Source organism: Anabas testudineus, chromosome 5, assembly GCF_900324465.2.
Source record: "Anabas testudineus chromosome 5, fAnaTes1.2, whole genome shotgun sequence".
Taxonomy (NCBI): Eukaryota; Metazoa; Chordata; class Actinopteri; order Anabantiformes; family Anabantidae; genus Anabas; species Anabas testudineus.
The window spans coordinates 1,244,657-1,265,176 of NC_046614.1; the positions used below are offsets into that span (position 1 = coordinate 1,244,657).

At 40.6% G+C, this 20,520-nt stretch overlaps 1 protein-coding gene across 2 annotated transcripts in view; it reads right to left on the reverse strand.

Moving 5' to 3' along the window:
• The window catches only part of iqsec1b (IQ motif and Sec7 domain ArfGEF 1b), a 153,189-nt gene that overhangs the window by 89,551 nt on the left and 43,118 nt on the right, over positions 1-20,520 (reverse strand). For both annotated transcript variants that reach the window (XM_026344577.1, XM_026344579.1), the window contains exon 3: positions 16,852-16,956. In XM_026344577.1, the coding sequence (XP_026200362.1) occupies positions 16,852-16,956 (105 nt within the window). The remainder of the gene's footprint in view (positions 1-16,851; positions 16,957-20,520) is intronic.

Here is a 20,520-nt window from a genome sequence, read left to right on the forward strand (position 1 = left end):
TTGTTTCGGCCTGCAGCCCCATTATCATGCTGGCCTCCTCACATAAGCAGCCTGTGTATTGACAAAAAGGAGAATAAGAGCTGTCTATTACACATTGTATACAGCAGTTGTGTTTGCCCTGCTCCAGCAGAACACTTGCCAAAGTCAGTGTCTGGCTGGAAGGGAAAGGAATATGTTTATACACCAACTTTCAGAGTTGAATTCAGAAGACTATGTTATCTTGACCGCAGCCATGACTATTCAGCAGCAGGTTCACAGGATGGATGAGTATTTCTACTATCTCATTGCAGCCACGTATCCTCAAATTGTTTGCTCACAAACAAAAGATTGGTTGGCCACACTTCCCCACTGATGCCTGTGCATTTTTAAAAGTAGTCTGAGATTGCTTGGTGTTTGGTATTACTGTGTTTTATTAGATGGGGGTAAGCATGCATGTACTTATTAGTAGAATATGATCATTTATAGCAAGCAACCAAACTTATTTCAGTGCCACACATCCACCATCACCACTTAAAGTATGCATGTTGCTTTAACTGCCATTGCAGCAAACTGTACATAAGATAAGGAAAAGGCAACAACACCAGTCACACCAGCAGAACTACTTAACCGGGTACCATTTTGCAGGGAAGACAATTATTGCCAATGCAATTGCTGCGATTAGTAAATTTGCAGTAGCTAACTGACACTTAGCTAGAAAAATTAGCACAGATAATTATTGTAAATGTTTAACGGCAGCGTATTAACTCCAATCTAAGTAGTGCATTCTTGTGCCACCTATTGCACATCTATATATAGAAAGATAGAGATTGATAGTTGCATTTTGGTTGGACTTCAAACTGTCACACCTAAATAGACTATATGAGAAACTAGAAGGTTTAAAAATGTATCAGCTTTTTTATTTTGTTAATTTCCTCCACCATGAAGCCAACCATGTAGGCCACTAACTCTGTTAGCATTGATGTGAAAATTCCTGGAAGGAAAGCATGACCAATGGCGACCTGTGGACAGTGAGTGCAGCAAACATGTGATGCATCACACTGGCGATCAGCGATTAGCTGATTACAACTGCACTAGATAATCTGACTGATGCCATGCTAGAAAACCACCCCCTTTGGCATGAACTAACCTCCAGAGTGGTGGCAGAGGCACAGATCAATACACACTCATGCACACACAATCACATTAATTACAGGGAAATGCTGAAAGAAAGACAGAATGTGGAACACCGTGAATGTGTAGTGGCTGCAGATAAACTGATGTGTTGCATCAGTGTGTTATACGGCTGTATATGATTACATGTATTATGTATGTCTGTGTATGTCTGTGTATGTCTGTGTGTGTGTGTGTTGTTTTGTTGTGTGTGTTTTAGGTCATGTGTGTTTTTGAACCATCAATCTAACAATTGCAGCTCTGTGCAGCCCCTTCTCTCCTCTCCAAGGGTGTAGTGAGGCATACTTTAGTGAGATCAACACCCCTCTCTCAGAAATCTGAGGTGGAGAAACCACACTGGGCTGCTGCCTTAGAACGCCTCCCCTTCACAGGAGGCAGGTGAATGGCTACTACTGCAGCTATGGCTTATCAAAACTTAAAGCTCAAACTGTTTTTTGACTCCAATTACAAAGATATCAGTACTGGAGCTAAAACATTGAGCGCTCTTGTTCATTCTCCTATCTATCTAAAATAGACTTGTCTTTTGTTGGCAACAAAGTGTTGTTTTAATAAGCAGGGTTCAGTGACTACACAGAGATTGTAGACCTTCAGATAGAGTCTATATAATATTTATAATATTTAATTTGTTAAATATTGTTAAATATAATAATACTTTCATTTGTTTTCTCCAGACTGTTGTGTGGAGGCCATTCGAAGCAATCCTCTGAATGGTAATTCTTAGCTGGGACTGTGCAAATTTTTTCAATCTGGACTTATCTCTCGGGTGCCAAGGGGTGGCGTCCACTGTCCTGAAGGTTAGTTAGGCATGAGGTTCAATGTGCTTGACAATGAGAGATGTGTTGGCTGCCTCTCAGTGACTTGCCAGCTGTTTTTTGTCTCCCATCATTCACTAGTGCACATGGAAAAATAAGACATACTGTTCTTTAACCCACTGGCTCTCCTGAGGGTGAAGGGACAGGGGGCTGTCCTGTGCAAGAGTCTTCCCCTTCCCCTTCCAGCTGTCGAGTTGAGCGGCAATAACCACGCATGGTGAGTAAGCAAAAGAGAGCAGACTAATGGCATTCTTCCAGATCTAGAAAGTTACATAACATGAAGAAAAATAGATTTGCTACTGTACAACGTCACGAGTAAATCCCTAAAAGAGCCAGGGTTTAGCTTTGCAAGGAAATTATCTCTTTCATCATCTGGTGTGAGGTTGTACTCTGCAACAGAACCACTAAGGCTGGCATAAAGTTTTCCAAAACCATTAACAAATACTAAATGTTCTTTTTCACCTGTGTTGCTTAATGCTTATGTAACACACAAGGAGCCATGTTAGATTCGGGGACGCTGAAATGGCAGTGACAGCTGGAAAGACAAACAGAAGGACGCAGTACAGAAGGTGTGAGGCTTTGACAAAAGTCTAAACAGAGCTAACGTCAGACCTCATATACAGAATCTTGTTCAGAGGGAGGATAAAATGGCAGCTTTTCTTTAAATCACAAAGTGCCATGATGTGTTAAATTGCTCCAGTTTCAGAACATAACAGCCCTTCACACTGTAACACACGCCCTTGTCATTAGGGGTAGGCTTGTACTGAACCCCGGAGTTTTCCATCAGCATGTTTGTGCATTGGGGGGGCGTAGTTGAAAGTCAAGATGTTTCAGGAACACCCTTCCCTCCTCCTGATAAACAATCCATCGCTAATTACTTTTGACACAAAGCAGAACACAGCAGCAGCACGGATACCATCAAGGTCTACGTCGCCACAGTACAAGTGCAGCAGGGAGGGGCTTGGCGTTCAGGCGGCTTCGATATCGTGCCCAGCCAAGCAAAACGTGCAAAAGTGTATTAGTAGGTGGCGGCTGACCTTTAGACACAAAGGGCAAACAGCAGAGCAGCATCGGTAATACTATTAACAGTGGATTAAGTAATGAACATATCCACCTCGATTTACCTCAGTGTCTGCTGTTTCCTTTGGCTGCTGCAGGGGCAACAAGCAAGCTTTTATTTGCACAAATACTAGTCCTCCACAACACCTGCTCCTACCTCAGGCATCTTCTATTAAATAAGCAGACACTCCAGACAACAGTGAAGTAGGAATAAATTGTGGTGTTCATCAAGTAGCCTATATCCTTCACATTCACAATTGCATTAATCTGCAGCTAGTGTAAAAACTACCTTACAGATTCTTGTATACAGTAGGTGTGTTAAACTGACAGGTGTCTCAAATCGATCTCAGTAAGATACCTCAACTTATATAATTCTTCGTTCTTCATGGAGACATACCTCTATATGTCAGCCCTGTAATAGACTGCTGACCTGTCCTAGCCTTGCCCGATGACAGCTGGGACAGGCTCCAGCACTTCCTTTGAGTGTTTAAGAAAATGGATGGGATGTCAGCACAATACAACTCAACAGCATCATAAACTACATCTTTGAAAATGATGTGATGTAATGTAAAATGATAAACTGTTTTACCAAAATCTGATATTTTTCATTATAAAACACAATGCTCAATGACCGTATGTGTGATGTAGAAAGTTACTGGACAGGCTCCAGCTCAACTCAGCATCTAATAAACACAGCTTTGCCCTGCCTCAGGCGGAAAGTATAAGGGGGGAAGTCTCGATTTCTGGTACTCAGACTCTATTTCATACACGGGCAATACTAATTCCACCATATTCAACAGTGTCCTCAAGCATTTCTACATGATATTATAGCTATCTTAACGACAAAGTAAAGGCTATGCTAATACCAATATCAAATATAATAATACGTTTTTTGCTCTCTGAGTAGTACAAGTGAAAAGAGAAAGCTCCCAGCTCAGCACCCTAGTGGTGCACGGGTCCACAATTACACATAAGCAAAATACCCAGCAACTTTCCCAATTAAATAATGTGTATTCTTTGTAGAGACTGAAGTGCCCTGCGGTTATTGTAATAAGAACTAATAACCATCTTGAAACAAATATTTTTCCCATATCCGTTGCCACATACCCGCACACCTCCCCACATACATCCCCACTCAGGAACACACACACACGCACACACAAACAGAAATCACTTCAAAACACCATTAAGGCAATCAATAGCTAGACAGTGAGATTATGGGCCATCTTTTGTGAACAACAGTTCTGCAAAGAACATGTGGAACAGTCTACTCAGATACCATTAAATATTAGCTCCCTACTCCCTATTCTTTGATTTTTTAAGTAGACTGAATACAGAAAAATCCAATATTCTGGTGGTGCACTTTCACAGCTTTACAGTTGTTTGGATAATAGACGTGCATTTTTCTAATCCAGGAGCTCTCCAGGAAAATGTGTTACACATTTCATTCACCCTATACATAGGTGATTGTAGTCACAGTGTCATGTCATCTTGAGACATTCTTAATGGCAAAAAGTCGACCTACAGAGAAGAGGTGGACAGAGCTGTCAGCTGTTGTGACCTTAATATTAATGAAATAAAGGTGCTAATTATTGACCTTTGCAAAAGCAGCAGCAGCACCAATTCTCAGCAGTTCAGCTGGTCAACACAAGTGTAAAGTTGTATGCTAATGACAGGGACATAAAGTTTCATGTAAATGTAAGCTGTATGTAGAATTGTTTCCAGGGAAATATCTGCAGCCATCACACACTTACAGAATCTTTAAAGTCTCTATTGATTTCTGAAGTGAGTGCTTCTGTGTGCATTTCTGCAGAAAAACTGTACGTTTTATAATGTGTTATCCTACAAGCTTTCTGTGTTGGGTCTCCGTTTTAGTGCATGGGCAAACAAAGTAGTTCCCTCTCTGGCTGTTAATATCTAATCTAATCACACCTAATACTAGAGAGGGTTAACTCATTTGAAGCTGAAACTATACAGTAAAAAAAAAGAACTTGATCAGTTCCTGGGGAAAAAAAAGCAGTCCAACAAATAAAACCCCACCCCAGTGTCACAAAAGCACAGTTCTTGGTAATAGCCTTGTTTGTTTACAATAATTAAACTAATGAGTCCAAATTAACATAGTAATGATTTGTTGACGATGAAATGCGACATGACGTACCTTAATGAATGTCTTGAATTGAAACTGCTGGAGTTGGCACCAGTCATTGGTTACAAGCAGGTGCCACCACAGAAACAACAAATAACTTCCTTGCTTCACTGTTCTACATTCATGGTACTAGTTTTGCTCCAAATATGGTAACATCCTCATTCACTTTCATTAGTTCAAAAAATGACATAGTTCAGCCTCATTTGGTCTGTAGAAAATCAATAGCATGGGAAGAGCGTGCTGGGGTGCAGCTTTTATATAGAACAATATTGTTCTGAGCTTTAATAGACTGTTCAAAGATGGGGGTCATTAAATGTATATCCATAAATCAAGCTGACCATCAGCTCACTGCAAGCTGCTGTAGGTTATAAATTTGACATACTGCATTTAGAGAAGAATGATGGGGCTCTGCTGTCAATGCCAACCGCATTCGACAACAGCAAACGCCACCATTGGAGTTCTCGTGGACAATCCCTGGCCGTCTCCCAGCAGCAGAGAAAATAACACACAGCGCCTGCAGGAAAATCCAATATGTTGTTCTGTTCCAAAAGCTGTGCTGAAACCGAGTAAGTGAATATGCTGGGATTAGATTTCACCCTCTACCCTCCCAGATGGTCCCTAATCTCAAATTACAAACTGCTTCCAGACAGCAAGAGAAAAATATGAAAATGCTGGACCTTGAAATGATGCTGTAGATCCACATTAACTATAGCCACTGCCAAGAAAAACTCAAGAACACATAAATACAGTGAGAGAAGATCAAATATAACATGAACACCAGCCAATTTGGATGGTGACCAGCATGGCTAGTATTGTAAGTGAAAAGGATTGCATTTTTGCAACTTTATTAAACAATAATTCTCAGTGGGCTTGTTAAACACTAAGGATAAATTATCACCTCTTTGTCTTTACACCATATACTGTGGGTATGAGATGTCATTTGAAGTGTTTAAACTGCTCCAGTTACAAAAAATTGTAAAACAAAATCAGTGTTTTCATCAGATGCCAAGAGAAAATGAACCCATGTAAAAAAACAAAAGCACAAATTAAGATAAAAGTTCACAACAAAGTGAACACACTAAATCATCCCCTCGGTTAGTTCTTTTTTTTATGATCTGCTTTGGATGTAACAACAGAACGGTACTAAATCACTACTTTTAACTAGTGTACTCATTTGAATGAGATCAAACATGACTAGGCAACAGCTAATTCAATGTGGGTGGTGAACACATTGTGTCACTAACACCAGCTGGGTGGTTAAATAAGTAAAAGTCTAGAAAGGAACACACTGGAGCGTTTGATTTCATGTGGCTCTTTTGATGTGGAGCAGTTTCTGTGTCATCTGCTTGGGGCTAATGAAGAGAATGCAGGGGGATCAATGTCGCTGCTGCTGCTGCTGTCGGCCAGCAGTGCAGCTCACTCTGCAAACACCCTCACATTCCTCAGCGGAAAGCCTATTTCAATGTGGAGAACTCCCGAGAGGAGCACACAAAAAAAGTATCTGGCCGACTCAAATTCATGATCGATTGACTTCTGCACATCACACAGAGAAAGAGAGAGAGAGAGAGAGAGGAGGAAGAGAGGCTGGGGGAACTGATGCTCAGTGGGATTAACTGAAATAAGATGATCACAATGATAATGATTTATAGAGCACATACAGTAACTTTATAGACAGGAGGGTTATTTGTGGGGAAACAAACACTCTCAGACCGAACATCACCTTAATATAGGGTTGTCCATGATAAGTCCTGTCTGCCAACTTAATAGGCAGCAAATGGTTAATGTAAATACCACCTAAGGGGACGTGCAGATGGTCAGTGACACTGACATTTGCAGTACTCACACTTTTATTGCTTATAGTAGGCAGTCAAACTGGCAAGCTCACAGACCAACAAGACCAACAGTATGTACGTGTTCACAGCTGCATCTGAAGCTACGTGCTAGAATTCTAATGCAGTCCTGTGGAGTTTGGTTGCGAGACAAAGAGAAGCAAAGCACTTTCACTCTGTGCACAACTAAATATTTTACAGCCCCGGTCGTAGGCACATGGGGAAGCTGAAGGAACAACTATGTAAATAACCTTGGCATTTGTCTGTGTGGATCCAGCTTTAAACCAACAGAGCGGCAATATGTCCTCCACAAACTCCCAGTGCGGTTCCTGCTGGTGAGCCCAGCCTCCCAGCAGAGCTGAGGACTGGACCTCACATATCCACGCTCCGCAGGCTGCATTGAGGAATGTCGGCCGAGCTCACACAAACCTACGCATCCTCTCACAGCTGATGGAAAGTTAATTAACTGCCTTGTGGAGACGGCAGGCCTGTGATAGCCCCGGTCACTGGCGCAGCCCTATTACCAGCCTTTAACAGTGATGAATTAGCACTCTTTCCCTGCTGCCTGCCTCTCATCACTGGCGCTTTCGGCCCAGGGGAAGGAGCTCTAGTCTTAGCTAGCTTAAATACAGGCAGAAGGCTCCAGTTTTGGGAGACGTGGAGGAAATTAGCAGACGAGCAGCCAATAATTGAGATAATACAAACAAACTCATTAGTGGAAATCAAGGACGCTCATTAGTTTCTCTTACTTTAAGAGCCCAAAACAAAGCAGCCTGTTTTTTTTCTGTTCTAGTGAGAAAGCGAGTGGGGAGATAATGATGATGCAGCTGCAACAGAGCAATTATCTATTATGCAACTACATCCTCTATGTTTTATTGAAAAGAAACAAGAATTAAAGTGATTTGATACATAATAAAAATAATGTTGTTCAAAATCAAATAAATGCAAGGTGACACGAGGAAATGTCCCAGTACCTTAACAGTGTGCTGTGGAGGGTGAAACAGCTTGAGACCAGTGGTGGGTTTTGATCAGGGTTCGGCTGAGCATGCAGCTGTCTCTCCTCACTGTGTGGTTTTTTGGCAGGGACAGGCCTGAATGCTAGGATCCATCGCACACTAATTGACACCTCTGGCTGAGAGCAAAGAATTCTTTCATTGATCAACAATGACAACCATTTAAAAAATATAAGACTTGTTCATTTTCATGTATTTTGATGAAGCATGACTGAGGGAAAAGGCGGCAAAGGTTGTCCTGCTGGAAATTAGCAAAGGCTTTTTAGAAAGAATGATCCAACGTGAAGCATCAAACATGGAGATGTAATTTAAAGCCCTTTAGAAACACACGTCACATTTGTGTGGAGAACAAAACACAAATATTTAGTGGAATCCACCTTTGTCACTAACTCAAAGCTACAGTAAATAAACTGTTTGTTTGTTTGTTGTTAAATAGAAAAATGCTTCATAACTTATCTCAGTGTGGAGAGGAGCTGTTACAGCCTCCTGCGACACAGGCATGCAGAACAGTCAGGCAGCAGCTCTGAGATATTTGCTTCCAAAGGGTTTTGAGTGAGGGACCCCATTCCAACTAATCAGATGTGACAGTGGTAATTTGGAAGGACGTGCTGTATACTACAGTCTGACTGTTTGAGTTTCAAAAGCTACACACATAAAAAACAGTCGAGACAACAATCCACATGTGACCTCATGACCCTCATCTCCACAGAGGTAAAAACTTGGGGCTCACAGCCACTCAGAAGAAGAAGAATTTCTTAAAGGATAATAGCCTACACTATTCACTAATGAAAAATGTAATCAGATTATGTAAATGTAATCAGAACACTTTACTAAATAATGCATCACTGCATTGAACCCTGTTCATTAGACACTCTCTGCCTGGTAAGTGGCCACATACATTGAAACCCACTGTACATCTGCACTGCCAACTGTCTCCTAAAGGTTGTGTTCCTGTGTAACTAAAGTGTGATTATGATTTTGGAGGGATTGTTGTCATTAGCTGAATCCCTGTATGTTCCAATAAAACAATCGTTTTACATTATTTTATAAATAAAAATATAGTCAGAAGGAGGTGGCTTGCATGGATGGTGGGTGTACAAAGCGTACAATTGTCACACTACACGCCAGCACATTCTGCACCACGCTTCAGATAATCATGACGAAGTTACAGTTAGTGCACAAATACAGTTTAGTTGCATAGAAATCTACTTGACTGATTACCAATGCAGGTTTTACCAAAACTATTATTTTGTCAACTCTTGCACACCATCTGCACCACAGGTTTTAAATTTGAAATGTTATGGTCACAAACATTAGACACCAAGAAAAAGCATGTGTTGCCTCCAGCTTTAGAAAGCACCCCCAGAGCCACAGCAGACATGATGTATTTCCTCATACTGGGTGGCAAACCAGCTTTGAGATGTGAAGTCAGTGGACTGCCCCTTTGTTTAAGTTGTTTAATTGTCATTTTCAATCAGCTCCGATTAGAAAAACAGTGCTACAAAACAAATCTAATGAAACTGTATGGAGAAACAAGAAAATAATACACGAGGTAATTAGCAATAAACAGTGCTCAAGATGCTCTCTCTCTCTTTTCATGAAAGGGTGAAAGAGAAGTTATTTTTGTTAATGTTATTTAGTACAGATGCCTGCTTGTGTTCAATTGAACCTAAGTGGGACAGAGTATTCATGGAAATCTATAAATATTCCCCCAGCTCCAATGACAGGCATTGTGGTTATTTTTAAAGCCCATCCAGCAACTGCCGAATGCTGCGTCACGATCCCAAACAATCACACAGATGCAAGGGACAATCCGCAACTTTTTTTTTTTTCAGCTCATGCAGAAAATTGAACATAATTTTAATTACAAACAAAACAATAGTTGCTTCCAAGAGAGAAAGGAAACTTCTCTGCTTCATAATCAGGTGCTGTGGGCGCAGGGGCGACTACATCCTAATCACACTGTTCCAACCAATACCGTCTCAGAGCAGGCCGCGAATGACAAGTTTTCTTTTTTTTTAATACGTGGATGACAACTGTTGGTGCCACTGAGATAGAGAAAGTACAGAATGGAAACATAAGCTACTGACAAGTGTAATGATGTAGGGCTCTGATTTGGGAAGGGACATGAGTGAGCCAGAAGACTTCAAAGTCTGCCAAGATGAAATGAAGGCACAGTCGACTGAGTGGTGTGAGGCTAACTTTGCCCAGACACGGTCTGCATGCTGATCACACACATACACTCTGCCACTCCCCTCCCTCTTCTGAGACAAAGACACAACCATATGTCAACCAGCCACTCACTATGAATCTCAGCACGAAATAATACCAACGTGAATAATTAATAAAATTAATATTTAGTTGCATCAGGCAGTCCATGAACGGAATTAAGAAACTTCTGACTTGTCAGGTAAAAAAGATGCACAAAAAAAGCCTTGAAAGACGAGGTAAAAAAAAAAAAAAACACTAAAAACCTCAACCATGGAACTAAAAACTACGAACTTTTTTCACCTTGACTTTCAAAGCTTCTAGTTGTGAGTTTTTCAAATAACTTACTCCACACTGAATAGCCTGAAAGAGACGCAAAGTTTTCCAAAACGAAATTTAACTGGCACAATAATCGAAAAGGACGCCCAACACTCTGCATATTAAACAATGTTAACACACATAAACAGGGAACTAAGGGGGGGTGTCCAAGGACACTACAACAACAGGCAAAAACACGAGGACAAACAACATAAAACTACCAAAATTGTGGGGAACGAAGTACAAACAAGAAACCAAAGTACAAAAGAAAACCACTGCTCAATGGCAGGCAGACAACTCACAAAAACAGGTAACTAGTGTCCAAAAGTTCAGAGAAGCAAAATCCAGAAGATCCAGGGGGGAAAGAAAACAGGGCTGAGGAGGAAGGCTAGGAGCAGGGCCGATAGCAGGCAGGTTGGTAGCAGGCTGAGAGCAGGCTGGTGAATGACGGTTAGTAGCAGGCCCGTAGTGGTGGCGGTGGCGGCGGCAGTGGCAGGCAGGTAACGATCTGACAGAGGTGAGCGGACTGAGGAGAGTTTTTATAGGGAGAGGGTGACACAGGTGGAGTCAATGTGCAATTAGTGACTGGGAGAGCAGGTAGAGAAGTTGCTGGTGGGTGGAGTCCAGAGGGAGAGGGAGAACTGGGGAAAATCCAAAGCTGGCCTGGGGCCAGGCCAAAACGGTTACAGTAACTATTACGGACAAGTTAGACATATAAACACTGGATACAATACAAACAGCAACTGGTAAATATTGGAATATTTTTTACTATGCCAGCAAACAAATTCCAGTGAGAGCCAGTGAACGCTAGCCGGCTATTTCTCTTTTTTATTAGAAATAGTGTAATTACTAAGGTGATGTGTTACATGCATAGAAATGCGAAAACAAAGCTGTAACTCCAGGGTATACTGTATAATGCATTTTCCTAATGGCAAAACAGCTAGCCCATCATGTTTGTCATCAAACCAATAGATGTCAGTTAACATTAGCCTAGTATAACAACCAGCTTTAGTCCTGTCATTGGTACAAATCCATCCATCCATCAATCCATTATTCTAACCAATTGTCCTTTCAAGGGTTGCAATTGTGCTTGAGCCAATCCCAGCGTGAGAGGCGGGGTACACCCTGGACAAGCCACCAGTCTATCACAGGGCCAACATGTAGAAACAGACAAACATTCACACTCACACCTACTGGCAATTTACAGTGACCAATTAACCTAACAGGAATGTCTTTGGTTTGTGGGAGAAAGCTGGAGCACCCAGAGAGAGCCCATGCAGACACTCCACACACAAAGGCACGTTTAAAAATGCCTATATACATTGTTACATAGTTATAATAGTACAGTTTAAAAGAAATATTTCACCATGAATAGGACAGATTATATTTAGCTGTTGACAGTGGGTAGCGTCCTCCCAACACCTGAGCCTCATAAATCCTAGACTCTGTCCTTAGTTATACTGCCAGGCAAAATGGCTACACTTCCAATTTAAGTCAAAAGACTTTTATTTTTTTCACTCTCTATGATGAGTCACTGAAAAAGGATGTGACTGTGTGAAAGGGATTGCACATCCATGGTTACAGGTCTGAGGGAGTTGGACCTGGATGTCACACATAATGTCACACTTAACAAGCGGATAGATCTGCAGTTAACATGATGAACTTGCTCCTGTTGGAGCAACATACTGTAGTACATAGTGCATACACAACATCATATTAAACAGTTCCCACTGAGTGATGAATTTGGGGGCATGGACTAAATTCAACACCAACACTGATTCACAAAAAACACCATGACCTGATATTTGCACAACGTGTATTAAACACACATTACAAGTTTTTAGTGTTTTTTTTGGGGGAAAAAATGCATTCTAAAAGTTATACACTTAAATTAAATGAGTTGAGTGAACTTCATCAACCTCATCAATTTCAGGAAAACATGTGATGAATGAATGTATGTCCGAGAATATACGCTGCTTATAAAAGCAACACAAATACAGTTATACGTGAAAGCTAATAGGAACCTGCCCTGAAGTCATCTGAAGTGCCAACAGTGCAAGAGCTCTCAGGACAAAACAGAAAGAAACTTAACCCACACCAGGTGTGCTCTTTGTTGAATCAGTGCTTAAAGGCTACATATTTCAAATACAAGGAGTAACATGACACTGCCACTGGTTCACGAGTACAAGGATGACACAACAATTTCCCCAGGGAGATCAATAAAGTATATTATCATATCATTATCAAACCCTTGAGAGGAAGACAGTCACATCTGCTTTCATAAAAAGAAGCTGGTATTCCTTGAGTGTTCAGGTAGAAAAGAAGAAGAACTTGCAATTGAGATTTGCGCAAAATCCATTTACAGATCACCTGCTTTGTGATTCACACCATCCAGTGGAATGCAAAAGGGAAGTAACCTCACACCGCTGGGCAGAGACCGTATCAACAAATGCAAAGGCTAAAGACAATCACATTAACACTATATGCTGAAAGTGCACTTACCCTCACTGAGATTTAATGAGAAACAATTTTAAAAGAACGCCAGATTAGAAAGCAGACTATATGAATTTTTTGTGGACAAAGGCTGTTTTCTGCAAGGTGTGACTTTGTGAGACAAAGACTGGAGGACCACATTACTGAGGGGAAGCCCACCTGCACTATAACATCAAAACCACAAGCACCTAGATAGAGCTGATCGTTCCAACCACTTTACACAACCAAATGATAATGAATGGATATATTTCCAAAAGATAGATGCTGTGAAAGAGCATTATGTTTCTCAGTAGAAATGAGTTATATTAATAGTTGGAAACAGCAGTTGAGTATACACTTTTAGAAATGGGTCAACTCAGTAGCTAAATAATGTCCATCACCATGGACACATTTAAATACATACACCGCAGTGAGTAGCTCTATTATTGACATGGTACAATTCAATTCAGTAACCAGATCAGTTCATTGTTATACAATTGATCACACATCTTATAACTGGTCAAGGAGCCCCGGCCTTCACCTGCAAAATATCCTAGAAACACAACACAGAACAACTTAAATAATGCTGGACAGACTGCATGGATTCAGCCCAATTTTAGACCTGATTCAGTCACTTCCAATTGATTTTAAAATCAGGCTGATTTACAGTTTGACCATCCAATTTCCTGCATGACTTCTGTCAAATGAATGTTGAGTGAGCAATTGTGCATGTGCGTAAAAACAAGTGTTGTGACTGATCAGTGTACATGCTACTGTGACATAAAACTAATTGTTGTTGGAGAACAGATGTGCAGCTACATATTTTTTACATTTACCATTAGTCAATTAGCAGACACTTTTATCCAAAGCAACTAACAAGGGTAGGCAGGGTAAGCATGAGGAGATCTTGCCAACAGACGCCTACCGAAGGCAGGACAAAGCTGGGATTTGAACCCCAGTCTCCCACATGAAAGGTGGCGAGGTTACCACTACACTAACCAGCTTCTTGCTGTCTCTTTTCCCCTAGTAAAGCCATATTTCTCTTTTTTGTCAACACTGACAACACAGCCATCGTCTCTGAATAAACCTTACTGGCTTTGTCTTTGCACGAAACCAATGAGATGAACTAATGGTGGCCTGGTGGCTCAGTGGGTAGATCATCTGCTTTGAATGCAGAAGGTTCGGGGTTCAAACCCCGTCACAGACACCAGGTGTGTCCTTGAGCGAAACACTCCACACTAGCTCCCCGGGCACTGTATGTAGCTGCCCACTGCTCCCCCCAGGGGATGGGTTAAATGCAGAGGACCAATTTTGTCTGTAACATATGACAAATAAAAGCGTTTCTTCTTCTTCTTCTAATTGAATGACTTGAACAATGTGAAGAAGTTGGAGGTTGTGGTTTGGTGGGAGGGATTAAAAAGTGTTAAGTGTAAGATAACACAAAATCTGACCCTAAAACCCCCTCAAATCATCCAGGAGAAATATAAAACAAGTACTTTGCCTCCTTGCCCAGGGACACGTTACAATCTGTCTATGCTTCTATATCCAGTGACTGAATGGATTTTATGCAAATTCAATTTTGTTCTGGTATGGCCTGGTTAAAATAGTGATACATCACTGTAAATTCTTACAAAGAAGACCCTTGAATGGCGATTTAAGAAATTCCAGACTTGCAGTTTTTGCATTTATCGTTACTTGATGACTTAGAAACCAATCTGAATGAGTTAATGTCTTGTTTCGTCTTTTTAACTTTAGCTTAACATTTCACTTTCATCGTGTCTTTCTACACATATTTTGCTAATAAACCTAGATCAACTTAATAGTCCTATAAAGTACTATGTATAAGCTACTCAGGAGCAATCAAAGACATTTAAGCTGCACAAATTCATATTTCTATATTAACAATGAACAAACTGTTGCTTCTAGTAACAGCCCACTGAGAATTGTCACCAACTAGTCAGTTCCCACTTGTCTACGATGCATCTTAGAAATTTTCAGCCGTTTTGTTTTCTAATGGTCCTCACCTATTCTGTTATGGTTCTGTCTCATGGCTCTCTTGCTTATTTCAATCAATCTACATTGACAGTGCAACAGTGCTGTGAAAACGTACTTGCCCCCTTGCTGATTTTGTTTCTTTTTTTTTTGCATATTTTTCGTACACGGTCAGTTTTTCCCCCTAATAAATGAAATGATTATTTAAAAACTGCCTTTTGTACTTAATCGGGTTATCAATATTAAAACTTGTTTGATTATCTAAATCGTGTCAGTGTGACAAATATGCAAAACAATATAAAAAATAAGGAAGAGGGCAGTAAGGAAGTCCAAATCTTTTACTGTTGTGCCATGACAAAACTAAAGTAACACTCAGAGTTCACAGTTTGAATATGAATATGAAACCTTTAATAAAACTGAACCAAGCAATGTAATAATGTTTAGTGAAGAGCAGGATCAAAGTGATCCTACACACAGAAAAGTCCAGAGGAAGAGAGCTATCTTATCTCTCACTGTTAACACTTCCTGCCGCTGACATCTTTAATCTTACATCTGCCAAATATAAAAGCCCAATAATCTGTTTCTAAAGGTGCTTCGCTGTACAGCAGAATATTGCTTCACGGCATGATTTTAGCTGCAGCAGTGTGTCACTTCTTCCATGCCTCTGAGGGTTTTAACATAATTGCATTCATTACCCACCTACATCCTATTCAGAGTTCCAGCCTGAAACAGCCAAAACACTATTCAGAACACAAGTCCCTGGACAACTGGAATGGATGTACACTTGTTCTTCATGTTCTTTGGCAAATACTTCCTAATAGAGTGGGACAGCTCAAGACCTCACTGTAATCACAAGTGTTTAACACTCATTCTTTGTACTCTCATCATGTCCGTGGCTAATTAGAATCTATAAACTTGGTGAGTAAACACAAGTCATTAGGACTTTCACTGTCTTTCCCCAAAGGCAAAAGCCTAGCTAAGGTAAGGTTGTCACATTTCTCCCCCCCTCACACAAACCTGCCTTTAGAATCACTCTCAAGCTTAATGTGGGATCCTCAATAGATACAGCAAGTGCAGCATCAAGAATAAAAACCCTTTGAAATTGCCATGAAACTTTTGAAGCCTATGTCCCACTTCTCAACGCTCTCAGGGTTTTCATCTTTCCCCATCTCTCCTCATTTGCAGAGAAGCTCTCAGGACCACGCTGAGCAGCTGTAATGAACTCCAAGGAAAAGCATCCAGAGAGAGGAGGACTACATGGACAGTCAGACAGGGAATTACTGTACTGTACCTGCTGCAAGATGCTTTATGCAAACACATTGCTCACAATAATCTACAAAGCTGCAGCAGTGCAGCCAAGCTTGCAACTCCTTCTCTAAGATATCCTTCAACTATTTCACTGCTCGTCAAGTAATGCTGAATAATAGACAGATAGGATGGGAAGACATCAAATCACAGGGGTCTGTTCTGCCTGCTCTACCCTCAAAAGTAGTCTGTTCCCCTACTGCGCATCTATTTCACATCTGTGGTTGTAATGGGCATTGCTCATTTTCTATCTGAGTGGATTTGGAGGATAAGGAGGCCACCTACCAGCCTGTGCACAGTAGGCAGTGGAAGTCTTCGTGAGAAAAGGAAAAGACTGGCAAACAAAGAAACACTCAGCATCAGCATGGGGAATGGCAAGATCATAGGATTGATGTTTTACCAATGTGACACTTGAAGCAAACACCAGAAAAGAAATGCTTATGAGATAGACTGTTAGAAAATGGTCTTAGAAAGCTGTGGTCTGATGAAGAAAAGGTGACTTCAATAAAAAAAACCTTTTGATTTACCCAAAAGATGCAGACTTCCATTTGCGACAGGGGTAACTTCTACATGGAGGGGCAATTAGGTTTAGAGGTATCTCTGAGACTTCTACGGGCAATGAGGCGTGTCGCCTGCAACATAAAAAGAGAGAGGCACATTGAAGTGGTTTAAAATGTACATTACATGAAGTTCTAGAAATATAGGTTAGTGAGGTGCATGCAAGATGATTTGTTTCTTCAACAGCATGAATTGTGTTGTACTGTATCTTAGTCAGGAGCTCGGTCGGCATGCTAACTCCTGCTGAGTTGAGCATTGCATCTGGCAGAAAGAGAGATTACTTCTGTCCACTGCCTGCAGCATTTTAATGCCTTCAAATCAGAGTCGGGAACTTTCACATATGCAATATCACATTGGGCTGAATCAGCACACAAAGCTCAGTGCCAGGTAGAGAGGAGAGCGAGAGAAGGAAGCAGACGAGGAGAGGGAGGCAGGAGATGAGACATGATCAGAATGCACCAGGCTGAGTGTAACATTAGAAGAAAACAGAGGCTGAACTGAAATAAAGAGGAAGGAAGCGCAAGACAAGAGGAAGCAGATTAGAATGACTTTCTGTTACCTAACGTGCTAGCGTCAATGACCTTCCCAGTAAAAATCTCTAAAGTTCCAGTAACTGCCAACAATACATGATGTCACACTTTAACAGGTAAATTACAGGTCAATGCAGTTAATTTAGCACATGATTAATTGAGGTAACACTGAAATCTCTAACTTGGAAACAAAGTGATCATGAGATTTACAATGTCAAGAAAAAGTATGTGGCTGACTTGGTTTTCTGAAGGAATTGGTCATAAAATGTGGTCAGAAGTCACAAGTATAGACAGACACAATGTGCCGTTTAATGCCTTCCAATCTTGGTTCATTAATTGGATTCCAGGTTTATAAAAGCAAAACACTGAGAAACTGAAAAAGGTTGTCTAAAAGAACTGCAGTTTTAAAGTAATCATCTACTCCAGCTTCCTCATTAAGAGATTTTACAGCACAATAACAACATCACACTACGAGGCTTTGTTCCAGAGGAACTACAACTTGAAAACAAGTCACCGAGAGCAGAGGGGATATAGAATCATAACATGGCCGTCAGGGTCAATGAAAGACTGCCCATAAATAAACCACCTATATATCTCATCTTGGTGCCTAATTGCTGCAGCTGGCTGAGTAATGTTAGAAGCAGCCACTTGTCATTGAACCATCCCCCAGTGAGCACTGATGCTGACTGGGATACTAGATAATGTGCTGCCTCTGAATGACTTTGGTCTGCTATCTGCTGTGGACCAGCACAGTGTGCTGACAGCACTGACCCTGTCCTACTGTACATTCACAACATGCCAAAACTTTCAAACTTATTGCCAGGAAAATAGGAAAAAGAAAACAATATTTAATTAATTCTACAATTAAATATTGTTTTCTATTTTCACAGTAAAATCTTCTTTGTTGTTCACTAGGTAAAAAGAAGGTCGATGGAAATTCATTGTCTTTGAATTAATACTTTTATCCATACTCCTTATCTGTGTGACATGTACACAGAGCTCTACAAGCAATGGTGCAAAAGAGATCCCCAGATGCTCTGTCTTCACTTTACTTGTTACCTGGGAATTAAGGAGCATTTAAGTCGATCTTGATGAACCCATAAACCTTTAAGGTGGACATTCAAGAGGCATTAACTTCAATTTCGTTAAAGGTTCATATAAAAGGGGCATTAAAGAGATCGCTTTGATTAGCCTGAGAGAAGACCAAGAGAGGAATACCAACAATGATTTAGCCTTGAATGGATGATGATGATGTTTAGTATGATCAGAGATTCTCAGCAACAGGCACTGACATTTTGTCCAACCCCCACCAAGAGGGCACAGTTATTTTATGATTCATAAAGACAGAGCATTACAGTAAAAGAGAACAGCTCCCTTTTGCAATGTTGTCCAATCACTGGAACCTTTCCGCAAATTTCATCTTTACTCTGTACTCTACCTGAATGCCTCACACATGTGGTGCACCACATCTGCTGAGGAGCACTTGCTAATGCTACGTGGTGTTACTTAAAAAACAACCTGTGCACAAAGCCAAACATCAGGGCCATTTACATGTACAAAAAGAAAAGAAGAAGCATTTCTGTATATTGTAAATCATTTGTAGGTGCAGGAGCTTTCTAGACTTCTGGGAGAGGTCTGCTGAAGACCTTGCAAGGTAAATCACTAGGTTATGAAAGGCAAATTTTCGTGCATATTACAGTTTCCAAGATAAATACATTTAAAAGATAAAGTTGTGCTTAACACTGATTCTCTGAGAGAGAGAGAGAGAGAGAGAGAGAGAGAGAGAGAGAGAGAGAGAGGCCAAACTGTTTCCACCAAATAAAATACTTACAATTTCCTATCTAGTTCATGGTTTATTATAGATTTTAAGAATGAGTCAGAAGTCAATCCATTCTTCATGTTTACTACTCACTTTTACTGTCACACATTGACCATTAGAGTATATACACTCCCCTCCAAAGGTTTTAGAAGTGAGGCCAGTTGCTTTGAACTGTAGCCTTGGTTTTCAGTCTTTGCTGTAGACTGAAAACATTTGTGTTTGACATTAAAAGATAGATTTAAGACAAAAGATCAACATTTCAGCTTTTATTTCCAGGAGTTTACATCTGGATCCTATACACCACTTTGGTGCAATGTGATGTAGCTTGAAATGAGATAACCCTGTGTAAAATGCAAATCTAACCAGAACGTAAATGTTGCCCAAGGACAGATGGGTTGTGCTCTTTTGTGACCTGGAGCTACCAGTAATAATCTCTCATCCATGGAGGTTAAGTCCCACATAGAGATTTCCCCCCCTGTATGCCACATAAGCTTCCTGTTATCACTGGAGTGCAGGTTCTCTGCTTACATAATGGCAATCTCTAAACACACACTCCCGAAACTTCCAAACTGTCAGAAGGCTGCAAAAGTGGTTTCAAGGACTAATTGAGCTTAATAAGGGTTGCTTATACCAAGAGACAAGCACACACAAAGTCACAGTGAGTGGAGACAAACTGTCTGCTCTAAGAAATACCATCTACTACAGTTAATGTGTTAACATAACCACAGGATTAAATGTGGTGCTGTTTACCACCTTACGGTCGTATGCCTTCAACAACCACTAAAGTTGCAGTTTAGATCACTTTCTGCTGAGGCTCATATTCTTATCAGTTCATCTTTCAGTGTGTGTGAATAGTAGAATAGAGAAGACATTCTCTCAAGGCATTTATGTATTGACACATTTACAAGAATGGGAGATTTTTCATTTCATTTCATTCAGTTCGTCCTTTGAGGCAAATTTTAAAGACACTCACTCAAGGCTCTTCTGAGGTATTGTGTTCATAAGAATGAGGTGAATTAACGTCCAGAGGCCACAGCTGCCATTGGTGCAGATGCATAAAATATCTGTCTCCTTTTCCAATATTCAACTTTCTTCATTAGCTAGCTGCCAACTTTACCATTAAGTGCAAGGAAGGAACAGGCTATAGAGTGGGTTTATCAGAGCTACAGTATTTAGCTGAAAAACACCTGCTTATCAGACACATTTGTTTTAAAAGAAGTCTGATTTCATTGCAATTTCTTTCCTCAATAATGCTCTCATTTCATGTCACATTTTACTTACACAATATT